The sequence below is a fragment of the Cherax quadricarinatus genome, chromosome 90, assembly GCF_038502225.1.
Source record: "Cherax quadricarinatus isolate ZL_2023a chromosome 90, ASM3850222v1, whole genome shotgun sequence".
Classification (NCBI taxonomy): domain Eukaryota; kingdom Metazoa; phylum Arthropoda; class Malacostraca; order Decapoda; family Parastacidae; genus Cherax; species Cherax quadricarinatus.
In genome coordinates, this window is record NC_091381.1 from 11,927,819 (window position 1) to 11,939,575 (window position 11,757).

Consider the following 11,757-nt stretch of genomic DNA (forward strand, 5'->3'; position numbering starts at 1 on the left):
CGCTCTATTCATAAACTTAACCTGACTGTTCCAACCTAAAACAAACTTTGACTGGAGATATACATAACGTTCTCATCGGTCTTTGAAGAGATGATCTTCGCTGGAATGTCTTCACTGGCTGGCTTTGCTGTGTCCATGTTGGAACTGTCTTCATTGGATAGTCTTGGATGGTCAATTCACATTCGTCTGATCACAACGAAAAAGAGTTGCTGGTTTTCACAGCATTCTCCTGGACCTTCCTCAGCTTCAGCTTCGTCCCTTCAGTTCCACCTAGCATCCATTCGTTGATCTAATCATCGACGACGTTGTTCCTAGGATAATCCTTGCACATACCCTTCAGTCTTTGAATTTCTCTTCTTGCTTCCGTTATTTAACTCTTCCTTAAGAAGAAGATATAGCTGCTCAAAGTCGAGGGAAGCCATCATCACAATCTCTAGTAACTAAGAACGGAGAGACCACTAGTGACGTTTTGACAGGAGCCCTTCCTCCACCCCTCTGAATCAGACCATTCCTCCCACAACACTGTTCTCAAATGTCCATGTTCTGTATTCAATGTATAATATTCACACCATATATTCATCTCTAACGTCTTAATACCCCTAGCCACTACGTTTCTCCTCACTGCAACGTTCAAAGACTATGCAACTTAGTGGTATAAATTTGTTAGCACCGATTTTCTTTAGTATATTCTTATTGTTGGTTTCAATGAGAATATTCTCCCTCACACGGTTCCACACTCCAATTAGATTTTTGTGTATATGACTCAGTTCTTTCAAACACCCATCTACTGACATATACACATTTTTTTTCAACAAGTCGGCCGTCTCCCACCGAGGCAGGGTGACCAAAAAAGAAAGAAAATCCCCAAAAAGAAAAATGCTTTCATCATTCAACACTTTCACCACACTTACACATTATCACTGTTTTTGCAGAGATGCTCAGAATACAACAGTTTAGAAGCATATACATATAAAGATACACAACATATCCCTCCAAACTGCCAATATCCCAAACCCCTCCTTTAAAGTGCAGGCATTGTACTTCCCATTTCCAGGACTGAAGTCCGACTATATGAAAATAACCGGTTTCCCTGAATCCCTTCACTAAATATTACCCTGCTCACACTCCAACAGATCGTCAGGTCCCAAGTACCATTCGTCTCCATTCACTCCTATCGAACACGCTCACGCACGCTTGCTGGAAGTCCAAGCCCCTCGCCCACAAAACCTCCTTTACCCCCTCTCTCCAGCCCTTTCGAGGACGACCCCTACCTCGCCTTCCTTCCCCTATAGATTTATATGCTTTCCCTGTTTTTCTACTTTGATCCATTCTCTCTAAATGACCAAACCACCTCAACAACCCCTCTTCTGCCCTCTGACTAATACTTTTATTAACTCCACACCTTTTCCTAATTTCCACACTCCGAATTTTCTGCATAATATTTCCACCACACATTGCCCTTAGACAGAACATCTCCACTGCCTCTAACCGTCTCCTCGCTGCTGCATTTACAACCCAAGCTTCACACCCATATAAGAGTGTTCGTACTACTATACTTTCATACATTCCCTTCTTTGCCTCCATTGATAACGTTTTTTGACTCCACATATACCTCAACGCACCACTCACCTTTTTTTCCCTCATCAATTCTATGATTAACCTCATCCTTCATAAATCCATCTGCAGACACGTCAACTCCCAAGTATCTGAAAACATTCACTTCTTCCATACTCCTCCTTCCCAATTTGATATCCAATTTTTCTTTATCTAAATCATTTGATACCCTCATCACCTTACTCTTTTCTATGTTCACTTTCAACTTTCTACCTTTACACACATTCCCAAACTCATCCACTAACCTTTGCAATTTTTCTTTAGAATCTCCCATAAGCACAGTATCATCAGCAAAAAGTAACTGTCTCAATTCCCATTTTGAATTTGATTCCCCATAATTTAATCCCTCCCCTCTCCCGAACACCCTAGCATTTACTTCTTTTACAACCTCATCTATAAATATATTAAACAACCATGGTGACATTACACATCCCTGTCTAAGACCTACTTTTACCGGGAAGTATTCTCCCTCTCTTCTACACACCCTAACCTGAGCCTCTTTATACTCATAAAAACTCTTTACAGCATTTAGTAACTTACCAACTATTCCATATACTTGCAACATCTGCCACATTGCTCCTCTATCCACTCTATCATATGCCTTTTCTAAATACATAAATGCAATAAATCTTCCCTACCTTTATCTAAATACTGTTCACATATATACTTCAATGTAAACACTTGATCTACACATCCCCTACCCACTCTGAAACCTCCTTGCTCATCCGCAGTCCTACATTCTGTCTTACCTCTAATTCTTTCAATTATAACCCTACCGTACACTTTTCCTGGTATACTCAGTAAACTTATTCCTCTATAATTTTTAAAATCTCTTTTGTCCTCTTTCCCTTTATATAAAGGGACTATACATGCTCTCTGCCAATCTCTAGTTACCTTCCCCTATTTCATACATTTATTAAACAAAAGTACCAACCACTCCAACACTATATCCCCCCCTGCTTTTAACATTTCTGTCATGATCCCATCAGTTCCAGCTGCTTTACCCCCTTTCATTCTACGTAATGCCTCACGTACCTCCACCACACTTACATTCTGCTCTTCTTCACTCCTAAAAGATGGTATACCTCCCTGGCCAGTGCATGAAATTACCGCCTCCCTTTCTTCCTCAACATTTAAAAGTTCCTCAAAATATTCTCGCCATCTACCTAATACCTCCCTCTCCCCATCTACTAACTCCCCTACTCTGTTTTTAACTGACAAATCCATACGTTCCCTAGGCTTCCTTAACTTGTTTAACTCACTCCAAATTTTTTTCTTATTTTCATTAAAATTTCTTGACAGTGCCTCTCCCACTCTATCATCTGCTCTTCTTTTGCACTCTCTCACCACTCTCTTCACCTTTCTTTTACTCTCTATATACTCTGCTCTTCTTATAACACTTCTGCTTTGTAAAAACCTCTCATAAGCTACCTTTTTCTCTTTTATCACACCCTTTACTTCATCATTCCACCAATCACTCTTCTTTCCTCCTGCACCCACCCTCCTATATCCACAAACTTCTGCCCCACATTCTAATACTGCATTTTGAAAACTATTCCAACCCTCTTCAACCCCTCCACTACTCATCTTTGCACTAGCCCACCTTTCTGCCAATAGTCGCTTATATCTCACCCGAGCTTCCTCCTCCCTTAGTTTATACACTTTCACCTCCCTCTTACTTGTTGTTGCCACCTTCCTCTTTTCCAATCTACCTCTTACTCTAACTGTAGCTACAACTAAATAATGATCTGATATATCAGTTGCCCCTCTATAAACATGTACATCCTGGAGCCTACTCATCAACCTTTTATCCACCAATACATAATCTAACAAACTACTTTCATTACGTGCTACATCATACCTTGTATATTTATTTATCCTCTTTTTCATAAAATATGTATTACTTATTACCAAATCTCTTTCTACACATAGCTCAATTAAAGGCTCCCCATTTACATTTACCCCTGGCACCCCAAATTTACCTACTACTCCCTCCATAACATTTTTACCCGCTTTAGCATTGAAATCCCCAATCACCATTACTCTCACACATGATTCAAAACTCCCCACGCATTCACTCAACATTTCCCAAAATCTCTCTCTCTCCTCTACATTTCTCTCTTCTCCAGGTGCATACACGCTTACTATAACCCACTTTTCACATCCAATCTTTATTTTACTCCACATAATCCTTGAATTAATACATTTATAGTCCCTCTTTTCCTGCCATAGCTTATCCTTCAACATTATTGCTACTCCTTCTTTAGCTCTAACTCTATTTGAAACCCCTGACCTAATCTCATTTATTCCTCTCCATTGAAACTCTCCCACCCCCTTCAGCTTTGTTTCACTTAAAACCAGGACATCCAGTTTCTTCTCATTCATAACATCCACAATCATCTCTTTCTTATCATTTGCACAACATCCACGCACATTCATATTTCCCACTTTGACAATTTTCTTATTATTATTCTTTTTAGTAATCTTTACAGGAAAAGGGGTTACTAGCCCATTGTTCCCGGCATTTTAGTTGACTTTTACAACACGCATGGCTTACGGAGGAAAGATTCTTATTCCACTTCCCCATGGATATAAAAGGAAAAGTAATAAGACCAAGAACTATTAAGATAAAATCACAGAAAACTCAGATGAGTGTGTATAAATAAACGTGTACATGTATGTGTAGTGTGATCTAAGTGTAAGTAGAAGTAGCAAGACATACCTGTAATCTTGCATATTTATGAGACAGACAAAAGACACCAGCAATCCTACCATCATGTAAAACAATTACAGGCTTTCGTTTTACACTCACTTGGCAGGACGGTAGTACCTCCCTGGGTAGTTGCTGTCTACCAACCTACTACCTATACTCATATACACATATAAATATTAACATATAAATATTAGAATACATTTCCACCATTCTCTTTCCAACTAACTTAAGTCCAACACTTCATGCACAGTTTTGTTACTCTCCTCACTTTACTCTTTTCTTGGATTATTTTTAGTTTCCTTCTTGGACCCATCCTCCCAAACTCCACCAGCAATCATTGCAATATATTTTAAGAATTTCCCTGAGATACTGTGTAACTAAAAAAGAGCAACACTGTTAACTCCCATTTCATATCAGATGCATAATGTTTTAATCCGACACCTCTCCCCAACAATCTAGGTTCAAACGTTACCGTGGAAGTACTCACAGTGAACAACTAGCTTGGTGCCATCTTCGAGGGATGACTGAAGCAGACCTGGAGTTTCCGCCCTGCAGGATAGGTAACGACCCTGGTCCTCAGGAGTGGCTACCATCACCACCTTGCTCTCAGTCACGTTACCCTCGTCCAGTTGTCTCTCTCCGCTGGACTTCAGTGGTCGTCCATCCAGCCACCAGCTTACTGTGGGTGGGGGTCGCGCCCCCACCACAATACACACCATCGTTACACCCACTCCCGCGGAGATTGGTCCATCAACGCCCCTGAGATCGATGGACATAGGAGGCACTGTGGAAAAGATTTAGTTGGTGATGTAGTAAAAGAGAAAGTTTTCTTTTAAAAAAATTGGATATATTAACAGTGTTCTGCTGCTGGATTACATATGATAGTTGCATACTAGGAACAAGGGTTTTGTTATATTACCCACTTGTAAACAACAGTTTCTGTGAGAGAATACCGAAAGTGCACCACTATTATAGTACCTTATTCTTCAAAACATTGAAGGATTGTATTCATAAGACAATGAAGTGGGTCTACCTGAGCTTGGAGATTAAAACAGTGTGTAGAGGATATAATCAAGAATTACACTTTGGGTTACGGAGCTACAACAACTTTAGAGGTTTCCTTCCAGCATTTTTTGAGTTGTAATATAAAGACGGGGAAAATAGAAAAACCTTTATTACAGATGTACATTACATTTCCTTTACATGAAGTAAACCTTGAGAAAGTTCAGTACACGTGAACTAAAGTTTGTTTTATTACTACTTGTTGGCTATTACCATAAATTTACATTTTTGGAGTTACTGTTTCTTCGGATTATTACTTAAGAAACGGACAATATAGAAAGCTTTATGGGCTGAAATTCCCTTGTAATAGCAGAAGTTAAATATTTTTGTGACGAAAGCGAGACAAAGAGAACGTTATAAACAAAAAAAATGGATAAGAACTTATATTAATAAATTGGGTGAGAGAGAGAGAGAGAGAGAGAGAGAGAGAGAGAGAGAGAGAAAGAGAGAGAGAGAGAGAGAGAGAGAGAGAGAGAGAGAGAGAGAGAGAGAGAGAGAGAGAGAGAGAGAGAGAGAGAGAGAGAGAGAGAGACAAATGGAGCTGTTATCCTTATGGTGAAATTTGACGCCGAAATGACTATGAAGAACCACATTGTAAATCTTGCAAACAAATTGACCAGTAAGCTTACTTCACTCAGATGAAGCTTGCATCTGCCTAGCTATGGAAGCTGCATGACTCTTTGTATGAGGAACAAGTATGCTCTCACTCTGAGCATGCTCCACTTTCTTGGATTGCCTGCCCTTTCTCTCGGTCTCATGTGCAACTTCTTGACAGAATAGAGAACAGAGCAAGACGACGCATTTCTCCTGCACCCGGCTTGGACAGATCTGTCATTTCAGGAGAGCCGGAGGAATGTGGGTGGTCTTACTGTTATATACAAGGTCAACGTTGTCAAGGTGCCATACTTGCCTCCTCTCTGCAGATAGCCAGAAGTGAGCTTCTATACAAAAAGACGGGTAGCAAACCGCAGTTGCATTTTACCTGTACCCTTCTCACTTATAACACTTCATCTGAGGTCATTTATTTCAAGGATGACTAGAGTCTAGAACGAACAAGTTCGTATGGCATAACTACATAATCAAAATAAAGTCATTTGACCATATGAAATGGTTGGCTCCAACTTAATCCTGTTGCCTATTTGCATATGTCATAACAAAAAAAAAAAGGCCTTGTAATGAGCTGATGTATGTAAGAGCTCGTAGCTTGTAAATAAACATAGAAAACCATAGAAAACCATAATGCAACCTTGTAAAACCTTTGTATAAAAGATAGAGAAAAGAGAGAGAGAACGAAAGAGAGAACAAAAGTGAACTTCACATAAGCAAATATTCACAGACAGGAATGGAAAGAGATGACGTTTAATACAGTACTAATACAGTACTAAGTTTGCTGCAAAATCCTAGAATGATATACACAAATCCCACAAATCCCATTATTCCATTATCAGCAATGAAGCTTTGAAGCCAATCAGAAGAAGGATTTGTAATTATCACCTGTAAACTAATATCGCATTTTTTTTTCTTCAATAAAAATGGCCAATTGGCACCAACAAAGTCCAAAACTAATACGATCCTTCACTGAGATAAACCAATTTTTTAGCTTCAAAGAAAACTGGAATAGCATTCTCTAATAATTGCACAGAAAACATATCACAATGTAAACTAACGCTAGAAATTTGAAGTCGCTTTTTAGGTTGCAATTCAAGTTATCGGAGCTAAATATATGAAGGAACTCGGAAGAGGCGTTTACACATTATAACAATAAAACTTATACTTAAATTTTCCCATTAATTTCAATTAAACTGGCTAATGTGCACACAAGCTGCCCAATACAATTCAAATATTTCTTTAAGTAAGATTAAATTAAAGTCCATAAAAAGAGACATTCTCCAGTTATTGCCAAAATATATTAATAAAATTGCCATATTGAAACTAGCACAATCAAAATCAATATCAATCCTGTTTCGAGAGAAACTAGGGAAGCGCCTCACCACTGAAATTTTCAACCCGACTAGTCATAGTATTGATAAATTAGACACATATACAACTCTTGGGAATCTTCATTGAGGAAACGTTTCGCCACACAGTGGCTTCATCAGTCCATACGAAGGAGAAACTTGAAGAACAGGAGGAGAATGAGGTAATCAGTCCCTCAACCTTTAGTCATAATATTGTCCAGTTTTTGCAAAGAATCCATGATTTTATGTTTATTTTGTGTGTTAGTAAATCGCAATTTTCCCTTATGCTGCCTAAATCCTCATTAGTTTCAGATTAAAGGATTGAAATAGAGACTTGTTCATCTTATTTCAAAGTAAAATTACAGGAGAGTTTTAAAAATGTTACGAATTACCTTCTACTTACTGCAATAAAAATATCAACCATCTTTCAAATTATACCAGTGTTGAAAATTTCAAGACGATCAAAAAAGGATTTCTCAACTCATCAGCTGATTGACTTTTTAAATACTAAGAATAGGGCAGATGTACTTTTCAATATCTCCATGAACCTTTGTTTAGTTATAGTTCACCATCTTCGAAACTTTTAAACTTTTAGTATTATCAACTGTTGTCCAAGGAACATATAAAGGACCTCTAAGTCTCCACAGCCCATCCTTCTGACTTCTTTTGTAATTAATCTTAACAAGAACCAGCTGTAGATTTCCGTAACTTACCTTCAGATGCTCAGAATGACCCAAGGGAACACAAGAATAATTAGTAACATTAAACAGAAAAACTACCTTTAAGACTTGTTTATTTTAGGAAATTCGATGAGAAATCTCCTTACATTATACTTCACACCAAACTCTTCTAAACCAATAACATCTGTGCAGTAAACTAAATGTCCTTGAACAAAACATGGAACAAAATCTTTGTCCCGGGAGAATTTTGTGCAAGAGCAAATAAGTTTTTTCATTGAATTTGGAACAAAATTCTGAGAAGTATTTTTAGCAAGACCTATAGATCTCTCACTCTATCATTCAATTAACTTCGAGAGAAAAACTTGAGGTTCAGTGTTACAGTTATTACATGGGAATTCTGTGTCATCACGCCCTGCTTTCTCGTTCAGGGTTTAGAGGAGAACTGGCAAGCTTTTAAGCTGGTATTAGCATTGCTTTATCTGGTGTTTGAGTAACATGTTCTTGGGCACTTGGATACTAAATCACTTTTGGATACTAAATAACTTTCTTTTTGTTATGTTGTATCCTTGTGCATTACAAGAGCATAAGTAACAGTTATCACACATATTTCTGGTTCCATCCAGATCACTGGAACACCAAAACGAAAGAAAATCGAATCTATCGTCTACTATTTTAATTCTTCAACACAAAGGGGCGTCCAAAATTCATCTTAGTCCCCATCCTTTACGCCAGAGGATCCGTAATAGTTTTCTGACAGTGTGTAATGTTTCTCCGCAGCTTCTTAATTATAAAATCACCATAATTATAACAAGACACTGTCCGGACAGTTAAAACACCCTGGAAAAGCCATCGACACAGCAATCACAAGTCAGCTCTGAAAAACACTAAACGCCTGAACTAAAGCAAATCACACATACACGTCGATAAAGTGCAGAGACATGACGTCAACTGGCAGCCTTCACTCTCCTCTAAGTACCCTGTAGCCACTTCTCTCTCTCTCTCTCTCTCTCTCTCACACACACACACACACAGAGCTAAGGGGAATGTCCTATGAAGAAAGATTAAGGGAAATCGGCCTGACGACACTGGAGGACAGGAGGGTCAGGGGAGACATGATAACGACATATAAAATACTGCGTGGAATAGACAAGGTGGACAAGGACAGGATGTTCCAGGGAGGGGACACAGAAACAAGAGGCCACAATTGGAAGTTGAAGACACAAATGAGTCAGAGAGATAGTAGGAAGTATTTCTTCAGTCATAGAGTTGTAAGGCAGTGGAATAGCCTAGAAAATGACGTAGTGGAGGCAGGAACCATACACAGTATTAAGACGAGGTTTGATAAAGCTCATGGAGCGGGGAGAGAGAGGGCCTAGTAGCAACCGGTGAAGAGGCGGGGCCAGGAGCTAGGACTCGACCCCTGCAACCACAAATAGGTGAGTACAAATAGGTGAGTACACAATCTCTTCCTCCCTACCCACTTTCATGTTAAGAACTGTTAAATGACGAGAGACAGTTTCAACACTTCGTACACTAACGGACAAACATTGTACGTGATACATAAATTTGAACATCACTAATGGAACCAGTATATCGAAATTGATGATAGATAGGAAGAAATCTTAAACAAAAGTTACAAGCGATATCCTTGGCCAAATATATTAAAAAAAACTCATGCAAACTACATATAGGTTACCATGAGGAACAGTGATGAAAAAAATACAACGTGTAACTTTCAGTGGAGTAATCTCAAAAAAATGAGCAACACACAGCGAGCAGCAACACTACTAAGAGCAACAGTCAGCAACACAAACAATGTTAGCAACCAACGCAAACAAAGAGATTAATCAACAATTCAAATAGCATTTACAACCAGTAACAAAGAGAATAATATATATAGGAACACAAAGCAACATCAGATAGCAACACAAACATTAATTTGAGGAAACAACATAAACAGCATAAGGAAGTAAAAAATAATGACACACACTAACGACATAACGAAACTATATAAATAACATCAACATAAATATCATCAGCTAGCAAAACAAATCAACCAGCAACACAACAAGCAGCAGCAGCAAAATAAACAACATCTGTAGGCAACACATGCAAAAGCCTCAGTTAGCGTCACAATCAACATCACAAAGTAACACAAATACATCGACAGCAAACAATACAAACATGAAGAATAAACGCGAATAACATCAGCCGGCAACACAAACAACGGTAGCTAGCAACACCAACAAGAGCATCCTGAAGTAGCGATAAGAAGAAAATTAACAAACAAAGCAAATAATATCGGCCAGAAAAACAAACAGTAACCTCAGTCACCTTTAAATTCTGGCAGCAATACAAACATTATCATCCAGCAACACAAGCAACATTATCAATAACCAACACAAAAAAACATCAGCAAGCGCCATAAAACGAGCCTGCAACACGAACATCAGTCAAGTGCACAAACAACATCAGCCAGCAACACGAGCAATCATGCCAGCCAGCAAGACAAACAAAATCAGCCAGCAACACAACAATAGCAGGGAGCAAAACAAACAAGAACTTTTAACTACAACATGATGAAAACACTGGAGGGAGAGGCGCAGCTCTCTCCACCAATGTTACACAGCGAGGATAAAACTGTGGTGGCGGTCTTGTAATAACTAACTTGGGACCCCCGTCTCTCAGAACGCCTGCAAGGTTCCCAGGCCCAAATAAACATTTCCTCTAACCCCTCTAACACCACAGGAATTTCAAGACCCACGAATTTGAGTCCTTACTTTACGAACTTCAGATCTCTTTAACTCTAAGCAACACGAATTTTATTTCTCAGGAACTTAAGAACCTACTATCACTTGAACCCCTTGAAATTAAACAAAAACATTAAATATTTGTAAATTTTAGGTTCCACGATCTTCAGGGATACCAAACTTCAGCATTCAAGAACTTCAATGCTAATGAATTTCAGGATCAACGATCTTCAGCATCCAGTGACACAAGAACATGTTATGCAAGTATGGTATATAATACCGACAAGATGAAAACTTAAAGACCAATAAATTACAACACCTATGAACGAGAATATCGACGAACATTAGAAACTTAATTAATTAATATAAAAAGAATTGTAATAATAGTAATCGTAATTATAATAATAATAATAATAATAATAATAATTATTATTATTATTATTATTATTATTATTATTATTACTATTATATCCTTCTTCTCTTTCTTCTTCTTCTTACTATAATTATTATTATTATTATAGTTTTATTTCATTATTTTCTTCTTCTTCTTCTTCTTCTTCTTATTATTATTATTATTATTCTTCTTCTTCTTATTATTATTATTATTATTATTATTATTATAATCGAGGTATAAAATTAATAAATCATTAAAGTAATGTAACATATAAAGTCTTACAACATATAAACTATCCACAACAGTAAATATTTTAAAAAGAGCTTTACCAAAAGAAAAAAATATAACAAGAAGCAGCAGGTCTTAAAAACCACAGCTGTTCTCACATAAAACCTTCACGTTATCAGGATAGCTTTGATCTTCAGGCAGATCCACCGAGCACACAAAAAAGCAGTAATTACTAAGCAAGCAACTCCATGAGAAAACATCATGAGAAGAATCTTCTTACGTCTGAAGTTAAGTTTTCTTGGTTAGTTGTTACAAAGGACTTTTGCAATCTGTTGATTTTCCTCCCGTCTTCTAAATG

The 11,757-nt window shown here is 37.9% G+C and overlaps 1 protein-coding gene across 1 annotated transcript in view; it reads right to left on the reverse strand.

Annotated features, from left to right (window-relative positions):
- Positions 1-11,757, reverse strand: part of LOC128693278 (uncharacterized) — a 586,781-nt gene that overhangs the window by 275,527 nt on the left and 299,497 nt on the right. The window contains exon 6 of the mRNA XM_070104248.1: positions 4,815-5,111. Coding sequence (XP_069960349.1) covers positions 4,815-5,111 — 297 coding nt within the window. The remainder of the gene's footprint in view (positions 1-4,814; positions 5,112-11,757) is intronic.